The 17,601-nt window shown below is 38.1% G+C and overlaps 1 protein-coding gene across 2 annotated transcripts in view; it reads left to right on the forward strand.

Annotated features, from left to right (window-relative positions):
* Positions 1 to 17,601, forward strand: part of pcxb (pyruvate carboxylase b) — a 350,229-nt gene that overhangs the window by 92,131 nt on the left and 240,497 nt on the right. For both annotated transcript variants that reach the window (XM_042512173.1, XM_042512174.1), the window contains exon 11: positions 17,252 to 17,414. In XM_042512173.1, coding sequence (XP_042368107.1) covers positions 17,252 to 17,414 — 163 coding nt within the window. The remainder of the gene's footprint in view (positions 1 to 17,251; positions 17,415 to 17,601) is intronic.

Below are 17,601 nucleotides of genomic sequence, written 5' to 3' on the forward strand. Positions count from 1 at the left end.
CCTGGTACGATAAGTCTCACAAAATATCACAATGTCATGGTATTACAGATTTTTTATTAGAATTATCAGTCAGAATGACCCTAAAAGGAATGAAGAAAGGGTTAGTTTTGTTTGGACGAATATTTTATCACTATAATTTTGACTTAAAACTATTTCTTTTACATGGACGTATGTGTATATAATCTCACTTTTGAAAATAACCAAAGTAAAGGTGAGATTTAAAGGTGAGACCCTAGTCCTGCCCATGGCAGTGATTGTTCCAAAGGAGCGCATTGTTGTTGTTTTTTAAATTTTAACCAAGAAACCACTGTTTTATGTCACAGTGCCAGACTAGAATCAAACAACTCACTCAGCGGGCAGATTCAAAGGTTCGGACCCAGGCAATTATTTTGAGTCACTCCTGTATGCTGTCCTGCTGCAATACTTAATAGATCATCAAATATGTGTGAATCTGCAGCTGAAAACAGTCTTGAATAGTCCTGTATAAGTAACATTTGCTTAAAAACTGCAATGCCCAGCTATATTTGAATTTTTCTAGCCTTAAGAATCAATTAATAAGATGACACAAAATTACGCGTTTTAAAGATTTATGTCGTCAGCGGGACCCAGGGGACTCCTTTAACCCCCCCCCCCCCCCACTGACTGGCTGCAGTACAGATCATAAACCCTGACCCTCCACGTTGGATGGGACATGGGCCAAACTGAAAAGTCAAAGTACACATTGAATAAAGATGTTTTCTATAACTTTGGTAGTTTTTATCACGCAGATGTATTTTCAAGTGGAAGTCTTTCCGATAAGTTACGTTCTAATGTGTTATTTGATGCTATAAAAATTCCATCAGCATGATTGACAGCTGTGTGCGATAAGTGTGCTCACCATCAGTGCTGCTATTCTTGACAGGTTGGGTGGCTGGGTGGGAACTTGATACTGCGGAGTCGCTTCTGTGCAGACTCACGATGTCACCAGCACAAGATGGTAGGATGTGCAGCATTGTCATCCATCTGTACATATGTATTTTTTGTGTGATCAGAATCGGCTTCAATGGCATCTGTCTGTTAACAGTGCCGTTAGTCCTGATCTTCTGACACATTCAGGATTTATAGAAACAGTTTTTCATATTTCATGTCGATTGCTTTGCATTTTGCAATTACAAAATCTGTAATTACAGACTATTGTTGTGACTAAGGGCTTTACAAATTAACTTGACTTGTGTTAAATTGGTTTCCTACAGTGCATGAAAATGAGTATGCTTTATTCTATTTGTAAATAGGTTAAAAAGGAGTTTCCATGTTGAACCAGCAGCTCTTTCTCGCCCCCCCTTTTTTTCCTTCCCCTTCTTTCCTCACTCTTTTTATTTCTACTCTCATACTGCCTTCCTTAGTCTTTCCAGTTATTTGTACACACCTTGTCTTACTTTTAGTGTATGTAGTTTAATTTGTGAGAGTAACAGCACTGGCATACAAATACTGTGTGCTTATGCTGAGCCAAATTCTCTTTAGTTATCTGTAGCAAAGCTGAATTGAGTTATCTCTTTGCATATTTGCAGTTTCTGTTTTCTTTCTCTCACAGTCTTCCGCTTGGTTAACTCATGCACTTATGTTTTCCTCAATATTTCCTCTGAAGTGCACCCATCATTCTTCTTTCACATTGTATTTATTGCATACCATTTCTTTTTTCTCCCAGCTGTACTCCTTCCATATTGTTGCCACATTTTATTCCTCCACAGCTCATATTTTACACTTATCATGTTATCTGGGCTGGTCTGTGACTCACAGGCTTGTGTCATAATGTGTGTATCCATCTCCGTGTGTGTGGTGTTTTTTCCTGTGCTATATATGCGCTATATATGCTAGTTGGATATCTTTCTGTGGGTGTGCCAAATGTGCAGTGTGGTTGCTGATGCATTTTTAACTACATGTGTACATATGTGTGGATGCACAAATCTATGATTGTGTGTGTGTCTGGGGGGCTTATTTATCTGGCTTCTCTCTCTCTTTCTCTCTCTGTTTGTGACTTCCACTGTGCAATTTTCCGAATGAGAGAACTTGGATTGCATTTTATCAGGCCTATATGGGCTTTTGCATTTTTTTGGTTTGTGTGTGTCTACTTTTCTTGAGTTGTTGTGTATGGAACTTCTTGCAGACCTGTGCTCCACATAAATGTCATCCTTTAAATTAAAATCTTGATTTAAGTGGTATGAGCCTCTTGCTGAGCTGAAGTGAACCTGATTTGGAGAAATAATTGGCTATTTTTAAATGAAGTTCTGCATGATTGCAGCAGCTTATTTCAAAACTTTTGCTTTATGTTTTTTTTCTATATTTAAACAAATTATTTAAACCACTTGTCTTTTAGTTTTTGAAGGCAGACAAATCCCCCAGTAACAATATAAAAAAGTTATTGTATAAATAATCTTTTTTCATGAAGTGATTTTCAAAACAGATCTACAAAAAACTTTACAAGTCAACAAAATAAAACAACAAATCGTAAAAACAAGTTGTAAAAGAAAACTAATTAAAACATGATGTGTAAAAACCTGTGAAATAAAAGAAAATTTAAAAATCAGTAAAATCAGGAAAGACTCTTTGACAGAAGTAATGTTTAAGAAGGGATTTAAAAGAGATCCCTGACTCAACCGGCCTCATTTCCTTGGGCAGATCATTCCAGAGCCTCAGGGCCCTGACTGCAGACTCTCTTTTCCCTTAAGTCTTCAGCTGAGCGTCTGGAACAGACAAAAGACCTCTGCCTGAGGAAGTATGCGGTGGTGCATGCAGTACTAAGAGGTCAGAGATATAGCCTGCAGAGAGGCAATGAAAAGCCTTAAAAGTAATTTGTGAAATCTTAAAATGTATTTTAAAACAAACTGGGAGCCAGTGTAAAGAGGCTAAAACTGGATTGATCGTGTCATAATATCACGTGAAGTCTAGAGTTGCTGTGGAATCACTTAGTAGATTTTTTGTTCAGGCTAGAAAAGAAGCTTTTGCACTAATTCAGGCCTGGAGAAATGAAGGTGTGTAAAAATCCCTGTGTATTTAAAGTTTAGATGGGTTGTATCTTTGAAATATTTCTTAGATGATAAAAAACATGATTGCAGGAGATTTGTGGCATGCTGCTCAAAACTTAAATCACTGTCAATCTAGATGCCAAGAGTTTGAATATGTAAGTTGATTATATTACTAATTGTTGAAGCAGTTAAACAATAATCATAATTATGTATTGAGAATAACCTTTCATTTCCTGAAGCGGTATAAAGATAGTGCTACAGGGGGAGGATGATTTGTTACCCACATCTAGAGTAGATGGTACTTTCCAAGGTCACAAAATAACATATGTATGCTGCTATATGGTGGGCATTTGTTCCAAGATGCAGTACCTGGAGTAAACAGATAAGAGTGAAGCACTGAGTATACTGTAGATACATGTTCAAGTGTTGTGTAGGTGTGTGAGTGGTTATTCAGGGTTCGTGGGGGCTCCTGGGATTTGACTGTTTAGCCTTCTGGTTGTGTTTTGGGTGCAATTCAAAGCAAAACCTCTGATTAGAGGAGCCCACTGGAGAAATTCAATGCAAGCTCATTGCACTCACTGTAGGTTCAGGTCAGGTTTCCATTTTTTTACCATACATCACAATACCAAATGAAAGTGCTGCATATATCACAAAGGGGTTGTGTGGATGCAGGGTTTTATTTGAAGGGTTATAATCAAGTGAGTTCAAAAGTTTGCAGCTGGGTTTAATTTCAAACCAGGTTCTGAGTCAGGCACACTGACACAGCCGAGTCAATATAGAGGTATGGAGACAGGCATCCGGTCAATACCTAAGTTTAATCAAGCAGCATGGTGTCTTCGAACAAACCCCAACACATCAATTTTACACATCAATCTAGACCTTATGTGGAAGAGGGCTCACTTACACAAGATCCCAAGAAGGCCTTAAAACATGGTGCAAGTTCAGACGCAAGTCAAAGGCAAATGAAGAATGAATCACACGGGATATAAATCTACTGCTAATATGTTTTGAAACTTTAAAGTTCATAATGCGGGCAGTGATTACAAATCGGGTGTTAAGTTTTTGACAACTGATGGTTAAAACCTGCTATTATGTAAAGTATATGTTAAATATTTACACAAGTGTGACACTGATGATGAAATAATTAGTCGATTTATTCATTATTAGAACGATATCAAAGCAATTATTTCACAATTGCATTAACTGGTTTATCCATGGGTGGCCAACCATGTGCCATTGAGACCCAACAGTTTGCAGGTTTCACCTCAGTATCTTTTTAAATCAGTAATTATCACCTTTTGAAGGTGGTTTGCTCTCCATGATACATGGTTTGCCACCCCTTTCATTAATTGTTCATCATTTATCAAACAAGAAATACCTTAACGTAATATGGATATAAAGTACAATATAGATTTTTTTTATTAGAAGTTGGAATTAACAATATGTATAACTATATATGTATATATATGTATATGTATAGCAACCTTTTTGACTGCAATTATTAACAATCAAACCCCTTTCTAGCTTAGCCCCAACACTAGCACAATTGACAACCACCAAAAACACATTAAAATGCAGTGTTTAAGACTTAACACAAAACCTCTTAGCCCAGTCCTTTTTTTACTTTTTTTTTTGGACATAATCTATCTGTATATTGCAGCTGATGTGACAGTGACCTAAATGTAGTGTTTATAGCATGATATTGCCATGGGCTGGTGGTGATGTTTTAATGACTGACTGGGGGAAGCTAATGAACTGATTGTTTTCCTTCCTTACCGTAACAATGCTTTCATAATATGTAATCAATGTATATATTGTCATACGTGTGCTGTCAGTTTAGTTTGATGAGGATTTTAGGACCTTGTTTCCATTGTGTACTGACATTAGCGGCATTGTCAACACCGTATGCATTTTACTGTACTTATTTTTTCCCTCTATTTGTTTCTCTCTGTATTTATTTTCTCTCTCTCTCTTTTCTGTCTTCCGCCTCTTATCTGCATGCACCGTCTCTCTCCTCTCGGCCCTTTCTCATCTCGTTCCTCGCTGCCTTCTGGACGCCGGAGTGATTTTGCATTCCTCTCCTCACTCTTCCATCTGCTTCATAACAAGGAAAGCAGGAATTAATTAATAGGCTGATAGTGAGGCCTGAGAAAATGGGGGAGAAAGCGTGCTGAAAAGGAGAGGAAATCTAATCAGATAGGATCTGGTCTTTGTGTGTGGGTGTCTGCTGGGGCTATGTGTATGTGTTGTCCATATTTTACATCTCCCTCCTGCCTTGTCCGCTTAAGTCTAAGTTTCTCTTCTTTTTATTTCTCTGTTTAGCCAAAACAGGTCTTTAAACATATTTCTAAGTCCATTTTTTAACCTAATTGAAAAAACAAGTACTTCTTATTTATCTCTCCTCTTTCCTCTCCATCTATCAGTTTTTTTGCTCACGTCATGTTGATAAACTGTGATTAATATTTCCCCCCTCTCTTCATCCCTTTCTCCCCTTCCATCTTCGACCATGTTCTGTTTGCATTTGCGTATCGAACAGGCAGCAAAGTTTTTTGGCTGTCAGCTAAATTGATGTCAAAATGCCATCCTCATGCCACGATGATTCAAATTTCTTATTTCCTTTCCTCTCTCATGCAGACATCTCATCCCTCTCCTGTCTGTCTCTCCATTTCTCACAACCCCTCGCCTCTTCTCTTTCCTCTGTTTACTGTCGAAAGCAGTCTAATGAAATTCTTACAAAACAAGATGGGAGGCTGGATGCCGTCCTCTCTGCCTGCCTTTTGCTTCATCTTTGTTTGTTTTTCTTTCACTTGCTCCATTTATCGTCCTTTCCATCTGTCCTTCATACTCTTATTTCTCCCATTTTCCTCTGATTTCACTCTTTTGGTGTCTTTTCTTACAGTTCCCATTCTTCCTTTTCTCCCTCTAGATTTCTACTGTTGTCTCGTTTGTGTTCATCCATCCTTCCATTTCCCTCGCCATCCATTGCTAACACTTTGTGTTATTTTTCTGCATTTCCATTCCTGCAGGCCCCACTTGGAAGTACATTGGCCATATTTCCATTTATTTATTTAGACAAGAGTTTGTGTGTGTGTGTGTGTGTGTGTGTGGTGTATGTGTGCATATTTGGTAGACAAGAGTCTGCATTAGTTTTACCGAAATGAGAAATACATTTCTGCTTTGCTCTTTACCACTAGCCCTAGAGCCATCTTGAAAAATGTATTTACCGGAGACGCGGTTTGTGTCTGAACAAACCCCACTGCTGAGAAAACACACACACACACACACACACACACACACACACACACACACACACGCACACACTCTGAAACAGTGCTGACTAACACTCGGCACACACAAATGAAGTTATAAAATCAAGTGTTCACTTCAAAAGGAGTAAATGTTTTGCATTTCGAGGCCACATGTGGGAGGTTGGGAGGGGGAGCTGGAGACAATGAAAGATGAAAGGACGAGAGGCGGGAGCAAGAAGTGAGGAGAGAAGAGGAGAGGATTGAGAAGATAAGCAATGCAAGGGAATTTGTATTAAGGAGAGGATGAGAGTGAAATTAAAAAGCAATAGAGGGGAATAGGATTGATCATACTTTTAATTTACTGCTTCTTTGTGCTCCTCTCTTGCTTATACTTTCTATGTTTTGCTGCAGTGTCATCTTTGGTTGGGTCTCAACTCCAACACACCCCCACCCCCCCTTCAACTTTTCCATTCCTCGATTTCCCCTCATTCACCTCTTCCACTTCTTATGCCTGTCATATTAAAATAGTTTTGACATTTTGGGAAATAGGCCTATTCACTGTCGTGCTGAGCGTTAGATAAGAAGATTGATACCACTCCTATATCTGTCCATTCAATATGAAATTACAGCCAGCAGCCAGTTAGCTTAACTTGGCAGAAAGACTGGAAACAGGGGGACAGCTGTAATGGTTCTGTCCAAAGGTAACAAAATTTGCCTACCAGCACTTCTAAAGCTCACTTATATGCTTTATCTAATTTAATTCCTACAATATTCAAAGCCAGGCTAGCTTTTTCTCCCTGTTGACAATCTTTATACTAACTCAGGCTAACTGTCTCTTGGCTGTTGCTACATATTCAGTGTTCACACATGAGTTGTGTCAATTTTCTCATTGAACTCTCATCAAGACAGCATGTAATTATGTGCATATTCCGAAGTTGGCACTTTTCCTTAAAGCTCTCACTCCGTCTCACTTTGCCTCCCAAAATTCTCTTTAAAGATGAACTTCTTTCTGGGGCATCCCAGTACCTCACGGTGTAGCGCACATACTATTAAAGGCTGACTTAAAGTTCTGTGTGGGCTCTACGCACAGCCAAAAAAAAAAACATGGGCAGGCTGGTTTTTATGTCACTTTGTTGAGATTCTGTAATTCAGAATACACCTAAAACACTCACAACCTAAAACTTATAGATCACAACTACGAAATTTGTCTCTTTTATAACTCACAATCGTGTATAGCTACACACTTTACTCCCATAAATACCACGCTAACCTTATTAGCATAACCATATGGCATTTTTCATGGCATAAGTTAGCCTAGAGGCTAGAAGTGTTTCCTCTGCTCATATGAAGCCTGGAACAAATACAACATCTAGCAACAAAATTAGGCTCCATTTTAACTCGAGGTTCACCAGCAAAATAATTGTGGATGCGTTTTTTGCATCGCATAAATTAGCCTGCTAGCTAGTAGACTCTCTGCTGCTCTTAGCAGAAGCCTGAATAAGTCACACGATGGATGTAAAACGTTTTTTGTGGGGGATTTATGTTTTAACAAGTTACTTTTATTTTACTGAGGGAAATGATTTTCAGCTTACAAAAACAAACAGGAGGTCTGTGTCGCCGCAACATATAGTTACATTTCTGGGGAGGTGTACGTCAGATTACGGCAACAGCCTGGGATTGAGTTTGGCCCCAGGCCCTTTGCCGCAGGTCCACCCTCTCTCTCCCTTTTCATATCTGTCTACCTTTCTCAATAAAGCATGAAAAATGCCAAAAAAATCATAAAAAATTAAAAGACAATAAACCTGTTTTCTGCAATCCCACATCCTCCTTTCTCCACTTCCTTATCTCCTTCAGTTCTGAGTCATTCCTTCCTCCTCACTCCCACACTTTCTCCTTCATCCATCCCCTCTTTATCCCTGTTGTCCTGCTCTCCCATTCATCCATCTTAGCCATTCTTCCTTACTTCCCACTGCCATCCGAACTCCCTCTCTCTGCCTTCCACCTTTGCTTCCTCCCACCGCCTTTTTGCCTTCTTTCCTTTTGTCCTTTAAAGCGACGCCAAATCCAATCTCTTCCACGCTCCCACTTTTCCCACTCTCTCATTCAGTTTAAGCATCCAGTTTTTTTATCCTCCTCCACACTCTCACTCCCTCTGCTTCCCCTCACTTCATTTTTTGCTCTCTTGCACCGAGTTGGGAATGTATAGCTGTCATCTTGTCTCTTTTTTATTTATCTCTCAATCTCCTCCATCCTTGTGGATTTCAAGTGTAGAGTATAATATTTACTCTACCTTGCTGCCTGTTTGTCATATTTTCTTGACAGTATCTTCATTTCTTATGACCACAACAAGCTGCCTTCTTCTGCTCACTATACTCACTTTCTTTTTCTCCCTCTCCCCCTTTTAGTTCTGGGCGCACAGCCACCCTCTTCTCCCTTGCTAACAAGCTCCGAGTGAAACGACTGAAAATGATATGCAATTAGTACTCAGCCTTCATGCTCTCGGTGTGTGTGCGTACGCACATGTGACAGATTGAGACAGGGTTGGTGTGCTCACTGCTGAATGTGAACCCATGTGCTTACTGGACTAATGCGTTTTCCATGTACTGAAATAATGTAGGGACATATACAGTGAGGATAGGTCCTGCGTGTCTGTGCATGCATGTGTGTAAAAAGCTAGTATTATGAGTGCTCTCTTAGACATTTATTTCTGCCTATATTTATATATGCATCTAGATGAGCATATTTGAAATGTATTAGAACAGGAAAAGAAAGCCTAAGTTTGTGTGTGCAGGTTCTCAACCTTCTGCCATAGGTCAGCAGATTATACATCCTCTGCTCTGATCTCCTCAACCCTGGCAATCTAACCGCATGCATAACTCAGATAACTCATTTTAATAGAATTACATTTTAATGAAACGTTCATCGCACTCTTGACTTTGGAGATGACCTGCAGTAATTCTGTGATGGTCCTCTCTTTAAAGGGGGAATGTAAAGTCTTCCTTTGAAATGCATATCCAACTTTTTTGTCATATGGGAGTATACGGCTTCTTTTGATGATGGTATATTGGCACCAATTAAATTGTGCCAGGAGTTATGCATGTTGTTTAATTACGACATAGGTTTTAGTAAATTGGCCAAGCTAGGCCAGCAACATTTCAATACTGAATAAGCTGAAGTTTAAGTTAAATTTCTTCTCATATAAAAAACTCAACTCATTTGTCATACACTTATTCCTTATATTTCTTCATATGGGACTTTTTTAGGTGGTTAAAATACGTTTTGTTGCTGACCCCTCCACAACACTAGATTGCTTAGCTTCCATGTCGGACTCCAGGCTGCCTCTTCAAACTGGGGATGTTCTGACTTACATCTACTGTTTTTAACATACTGTCAATGGATAAGTATCCCATACAACCCCAGTTCAAAAAATCTGAACTGTCCCTTTAATATTGATGTCATAATGTGTTGCAACAAAATGTTCAGTCAGGTTTGACTATGTTCGACTGTTAGGATTTGATTTAACTCAGTTAAAACATTAGCATCAGAGGATAAACGATGTGTGCAAGGCATTGACCCTGGACTGGAGATGAAAGGGTTTTTCTCATCTTTGAGGCAACTTAGTGGAAAAACTGTTAAACTTAAATTTAGAATTTTGTCAAGACCATGGGAGTTATTGACTTTATGTCCTTAAAGTGGTGCTTTAGAGCTTTAGTGTTATTTTTTTGACCAGGCCTTTCCTCAAAAACATGAAGCCAACTGAAGACAGACTCTGACATTTAAACACTTTTTTTAAACTAATTTTAAAATTACCAAAGAGAAGTTTGTGCTCAGCCATATAAGATGAAATATAGGATGGTGTGCAGAGGTGTGTGCATATACTTAATGCCCCAGACTCTTTAGTTTCAGCCGTCTGCAGCGTCCATGGTGATATATTTTACCCCTATATAAAATACGTGTCACTTGGAAAGGGAAAGATTTACACTGCTTATCCCACAAAATACTTCTCAGGTGCTGCTATAAAATCTGGCTAATATAATACTTATGGGAATGTAGCCAGCGCTGGGCTGTAAATAATTTGAGCCTCCATGTGGTTCTGCTGTCTAATACATGTATCTCTGAGCAGGTTGGCGATTTCATCGGAGCGCAAATGTAAGATATTTACAAGCATATCGGAAGCCTTAAGCAAGGTTGCTGCATAAACAGGAGGACCAAATGCAAAATGATGTATTTGGCTTTGAGGTAAAGGTGCTGACAGAATTTCAAAGAAGAGATTGAGTGAGTAGGAATATATTCTATGACACCTGTGGGGGGTTTCCATTGTTCTTTTAAATAGTCTGAGATCAAATCTAAACTTGGCAGCTATTCAGAAGCCCAAAGAAAGGCCAAGGCACAACATTCAGAGAAGCCAGGAAGGAAAGTAGACATGCAGTATAAGCCTTGGCGTCTTAAAACATTTATTATAATTTTTAGAAAAGAATACATTCACACCTCTGACACTAGAACCTCAAAGTGAGCCAAGACAATGACCAGAGACATTAACAAAAAGTTGAAGGCAAAGAATGGATGCTACAAATATATATATATTTATTTATTTAAGAATATTTTTGGGGCTTTTTATGCCTTTATTGATGGACAGATTTAGCATCAAAAGGAGGAGAGAGGGGGTTGTCATGCAGCAAAGGGTCGCAGGTTCAAGTCACGGTGACCACACAAAACATGTTTTTGACCATAACTCAAGAATTCATACGCTATAACAAAATTTAATACAAATAGCTAATATGATAAAATTATGTATTGACTATTTTATATCCAAAAGGTCAGCTTCACTGTGACGTCATAATGCTCTTCAAAAATACCTTTTTGGCCCGTTTAATGCAATAACTCAGGAACAGAAGGGGAGATATTCAGTCAGATACTGTTAGTGACACAAATGGTGGGTAACCATCTTGAAACTATGCTTAGATCTTCCGTGCTGCGGGGTTGAAGATATTTATGAAGCATTCACGTTTTAGAAAATATAGCTTATTGCAGAAATCTGAAGCCTTGTTAACTGTCATGGCTACATGTGAGTCAAGACAGACATGGATGTAAACTGTAACTGAAACTCGATTAACATGAAACATTAGCAAACAGTTCTAATGACACTTTTTAATATCTTTGCTGACAAAAAACCAAAGCTAGAACTTACCACAGTCTTTTCTGGTCTCCTAGCATACTGGAAAAAAGGAGTCAAATTTTCTACTTTATTCCATTTGGCTTGTTGTAATGTGATTATTTGCTTATTCTGGGAAATATGCAGTACTAAACCTCAATATCACCCGAAATGACCCGGGCCTTTAGGCACGTTCTGCATTAGTACAAAATTGTAATCTTGAGGCTCTGTACTGTAGATGGGTTCCGAAACAAAATCTAGTTTTAAGACCTTATTATTTCAGTTTATGTTGTGCTTACATGCTGCATATGCCTAAATAAATTTCAGTTTAATCACATTTTCAACAACTAATTGACACAGCAAACCGTGGGCCAGGTAGTGTTGCAGCTCAGGAGGACTTCTTGGTTGCTGGAGGCTTTAGGCAAAATATAATTAAACTGCCATGTGTAGTCTGCAGTGTGCACAGTGCTTGATGGATTCTTACATGATAGGGTAAATGCACAATATGGAGAGAGTCTGAGGAAGTCGGGGCAAACAACTTTAAGATTAGATTTGTGAGTAAGCAGGTGAAATAACTTTTGTCAAGATTAGTTTTGATCATGGATAAATACAAAACTTTGGAATGAGTCTGGAATTGAACTTCCACGCCGCTTCTTCAAAATCAAACTCTCTTTTTGTCCTTTTCCCATAATCGCTTTCATAGTAAAGAATTGTATTTTTCACACTTTTTGTGCTCAGGGGACATGTATTGATTATTAACTTAATAAAAAATGAAAATATAACCGTAAAAAATAAGCTTTTGGAACCATTTGCTGGACATACTATACATCCACAAAAGATTAATTTAATAGGAAATTCAATAAAACTTAAGTTTTCTGTTTTTGGTATTTTTATCTCATTGTCAATTCAGTTGCTTGCTGCAAAAATGTCTTTCTCAGTTACAAGTCATCATTTATGAATGCGTGTTAGAAATCTAAACAATAAAATATCAGTTTGCCTCTCGAATCAAATAAAACTGCTTCTCACTTCTACATTTTTAATCGATGATTAATTCCTTTGAGTTTTACCCTACCTGTGCTGCCCTATATCCTCTTTCACCAGTAAGTACATCAGATGAAATGAAATGAAAAATTCGTACAAAAAACATTTACTTTTGACTTTAATGGTTTACTTTAATAACTCTGTACACACCATGAATTTTTCAATTTCATCTTATTTTATCGGCATGACATGTAATTACATCTTTGTTGCAAGAGTGTAAAAGAACATAAGCGGATAATGAAAAAAAAGGTTTGGCAATTGAAATACAATCTGGTGGTATACAAATAAAATTATAAGCAGGAAAGTAATATCAAAGACAATCATTCAGTCCTGTGTACCTTTGCATCTAATGTTTCGTACACAACGTATACATCCAGCCTGATCTAGTCTTGTCAGAAGCTCCATACTTGTTTATGTATTTCATCATATAATATAAAATAGCACATGCTATCAAGGACCATTAGATGTGTATAACTAAGTGGTTATTAGTTTCCATGGTTTTTTCCTTCATCTTCATCCTGCACGTTTTTGTACTTATTTATTAATATAGTTTATTTTGCACAGTTATCTTGCTACTTTGCTATCCCTTTGCTGCTGCAATGTTGGAAATTTCCCCACTGTGGGACTAATAAAGGATTATCTTATCTTATCTTATCTTATCTTATCTTATCTTATCTTATCTTATCTTATATAGTGACTTATTTGAGTCTCTACTTCAGTGTCCAATTCATTGTATGAAGAAATATCTGCACTGATGGCGATATTGCCTGACTCTGGCTCTGTACAGATGTTTCGGGTCAATCCTCATCACTGTCTTTGGTTAATCCTCTATGTTCCCAAACACAGAGTTTTGCCAACTGTTCCAACCAGCGGCATTTATCACACTGAGTGTGAGCATCATCACATTGAGTGTGTGTACATGTGCTGTAGTGCATTTCCTATCGCCTTTTTTCGCTGTAGGCACATCACCCTCATCCTCTTCCTGTGTAGCTCGGTCTTATTGTGGAACTTGCTAATGATACAAGGGACTTTTATTCTGTAACTGGCTGCACTGAGGGACAGATGTTGCTGCAGGCTCTTTAATTTGTCTGAGTCAAATTAGTATACAATGAATTCTATAAACCCTCAGGGGTCCTCATTCAATCAGTGTTGCCTTATGTTTTCAAAGTAGAAGAATTACATGGGTGGGGGGGCAAAAAACTAGGCCAAACTTGATTTATATGTAATATATATATATAAAGTCCATGCTTGGATGCTAAGTGTTTGACTCTCGACTCAGGAAATGTTCAGTTGGTCTTGTTTGCCACTGAAATGTGTGTAACTGCATACTATTAAAGGACTTCCATTTCTGTGAAAAGGGAGCCATTAGAATACTAATATACCTCCTCAAGTTGGTGTTTTCAAATTTGGATACTTAAAGGGCCAACATTAGACATGGCTGGAAGCATTAAGTTTCTGATTGTTGTCCATCTGTCTCTCCGTCTGTCCATACCATTCTTGTGAATGCAGTATTTCAGGAATGGCTGTGAATTTCTTCACATTTGGCAAGAACATCCACTTGTTTTTTTTTTTGTTTTTTTTTTTAAGACTGTGGTGGTGAATGGTCACTTTGACCTCATCTGTCTCATTCTAGTGAAGACGATATCTCATGAAGGCCTTGAGGGAATTTCCTAGAATTTGACACAAACTTCCACTTCCATAAACTGATAACTTTAGGTGGTCAAATGTCAATGTGACCTCACAAAACATATTTATGGCCAAAACTCCAACTCCAATCCTGACAAATTGCACACACAATTTTTAGTCTGACATTTATACGCCACCGCGTCAGGGATAATCGTGACTACAGGCATTGTGTTTTTGAGTTGTCCATCCCTCTGTCTGTGTGTTTATCCGTCCATCTGTCTGTCTATCCCATTCTTGTGAGCGCAATATTTCAGGAACATTTTGAGGGTTCAGGGTCACTGTGACCTTGTCTGTCAAATTTCTTGTGAAGGTGATATTACAAAAACACCTCGAGGAATTTTTTTCCTCAAGTCACAAATGTCCTCTTTGACTTTAGGTTAAAGTGATTAGATGTAAGATTTGTTTTTGGCCATTATGCAAGAATTCATAACTTAATTATGACAAAATTTCACACAAACATCTAATAGGATAAGATTAAGTGACATTTTACATCCAAAAGGTCAAAGTTCAACATCACAGTGAGATCATAATATTCTGCATAAATCTCTTTTCTGCCCATTATTCAGCGCTGTAAACTCATCAACAGAAAGAGAGACACCTGGTCTGATATTGTATTGGTCTTAGGTGCCCACCCTTAAACTGACTGCTGACTGTATTGATCTTCTGTGCTGATGCGTTAAAATGTGTGTGAAGCATCCATGTTTTAGAATTTGTAGGTTTTATGCAGGAACATTTATATTTGAAGCACTGTCAAGTGTCACGGCTACAATTCTGACATTAAGCTTCAGGTTATTGTTGTTGCACCATGTGTGAAAGCTCTCCATCAGTCCTCTGTACTCCTGTAAAAATCGTCTTTAAGGGAAGACAGCATGTCTAGCTCACTGGAGTCACACATGTCAGTATAGTTTTAACTTCCATTCGTCAAAAAATACACCTCTTATATTACATTTCTGTGAAGTCTTCACTGCCTATATTAGTCTGGACAGACATGGATGTAAACTTGCCTGGTTGTTGCTCTTATCATTTGTCCCACTTTAAATGAATGTGCAAATGCTCTAAAAAGTGCTTGGGCTAATGAATAAACTGAGAAGTTATTATTGAACAAACATTTTTTTTTAAAATCATATTTCAACTTTAGTAGTCATTATTATTGTCTTTGTTTAAGTTGGAATTCACTCAAGAATTGATGAATAAAAATAATCAAAAAGATAGTCAGAGTAAATGATTAAGCTGAAACTTCTAGGTCACTTAATTTTCAAACATTTTGCACTTGGCAACAGTACATTTCAAACAAGAGAGTAGGGAAGGCAAAAAAATGCATTTTTTCATGCAGAGACCATAAAAGCGCTCGTAAATCTGAGTCTGGAAGCAAACTGGTATCCTAATTAAACGATAAAGCACTGGGAAACGGAGAATCATTTCCATAACTTCTGTTGAGGTCATAGCTCATGAAGTTATTCATTTCATCATGTCCTTTTATTATTTAAGGATGCGAGCGGAACTGTCTCATTCCAAAAATCCCAACATATTCATGAAACTGTAACAAAAACATGACGTTAGCACCAATCCAAGTTATCAAGATTGGATCTGCTTATTCCACCAACACATTTCACACCAGGCTGATGCATAATTGTCCTTCTGTTTGGCCAGAATGTGAATACCATCTAATTGAGACATTAAGGAGACGGAAGCCAAGACGGTGTCCAAAATCTGAGCCTGTTTGCTAATGTGCGCGCCTTCTGTCTCTCATTCACCCTTCAAGGCGGCGAGGCTTCCAGGTTGTCTGAGTGTGTTTATGTTTGGCAGCAGATCGGATGTGGGGACACAGCCGTTAGAGAGCTATGTGTCCCCGCCCTCTGTGTCCGTCTACTGCTGCATTTAAAATGTGTCCAGAAAACAACGATGACAAAATACTTTTATACATTTTGGCTGTACGATAGACTGTGCAAGGTCATGAAGCTTAACCCATCAAGTCTCATTTGAGCTTTACATTTAAATAAATGCATACAGATGAGCCAAAATTGGTGTTAAGGGTTACGACTCATGGAAATGGAAGAAAATAACTTCTCTCTGTCCCTCTCACATTTAAATTCTGTCTAATATTGGGTAATTGCTGAATAAAAATCTGCATAATGCACTCCGATGTGTGTGTGCGGGGGCAAAAAAACCCAAAAAAACATTGTTAAATATAAGTGAATAAAACGCACTGTACATGTAGGCAGTGTGCATGTTAGAGTCGGTGTGTTTGTGTGTTGCTGTGCCATGTATTTATATAAAAACTCATTTTTATTTGGCTAAATTTTCTTGAGGACTTAAATTAAGCCCCCAGCAACACTTTTTAGTTTTTTAGCCAGGGTTTACATCACAGTGTAATGCTTTGTAGTTACTGATAATGAGCATATCAGTACAGTATATACTACATAAGCAGAGGTTTACTTTCTCAAACAATCTTGACTTATTTGTCATATCACAGTGACTTAGTGTGAAGCAGTTTTGCATTAGTCACTGCTTGAGCCTGGGCTTCTTTACTGTACAGTGCCCTAAGTATGTACATTTGTCCATGCAAGCAGAGACTTGCAATTTAAAAAATGTTACTGTTTAAGACCCAAAAACACTGGTCCACCTGCCTTTGAATTAGTGCATCTACATATCCTTGGACCTAGCTGATTAAGATACTCTTGATGGCACCTTTTAATCTCTAATCAAATGAAAGTTATGTTGCTAATTAGTTGTTTACATACATAAAACTGGATTTTCCATATCCTGCGTCCTTCCCCAGTGACTACAGTTTTGGAAGCATCAATTTCTAACTAAAGTTTCTTTTGTTTTAATCTGCTTTGTTTTTGTCATTAAGAGGAATCCATGAGGGATTGCTTTTCTTGTCACGCATAACTGATTCATTTGTTCAAATAAAAAAATCCACATACTGCCTATTCTGATTTGAGGCCAAGAATAGCTAAAGATGTTTATATTAAATAAACAACCTTACTGATTTTTTTAAAAACCTTGGTAAAAGCAGAAAAGATTTTCTCCACAGTGACATCAAGAAATTAAAGGTTATTCACACCATATTCAGGCCTTCAATCAATTTATTCATGTCATCGCCTCTCTCTCTTTAACAGTGTGGACCTGGTGCATGCCCAGCTGCATGTGTGTGAAGGCCGCAGTTTGCCAGAACTGTCCCTGAAACAAGATAAGATCAGGGTGAACGGCTGTGCCATACAGTGTAGAGTGACGACTGAAGACCCGGCCAGAGGCTTCCAACCAGACACTGGGAGGATTGAGGTAGGATTCATTTTAAAATGACTAGAAGCCGTAACCAATCTATGGTCTGGGAGACCACATGCAGACAGCAGAGCAGTTTCTCCTTTTTGAAATGTCACTTGTAAGTGTAGAGAAAGTCTGCAAGCTGAGTTGATTTCATGTAAATACAGGTGTACTTGAAAGTAGTTTTTCCCAACAAGGAGCAGAA

This window comes from Plectropomus leopardus, chromosome 23 (assembly GCF_008729295.1).
Source record: "Plectropomus leopardus isolate mb chromosome 23, YSFRI_Pleo_2.0, whole genome shotgun sequence".
Taxonomy (NCBI): domain Eukaryota; kingdom Metazoa; phylum Chordata; class Actinopteri; order Perciformes; family Serranidae; genus Plectropomus; species Plectropomus leopardus.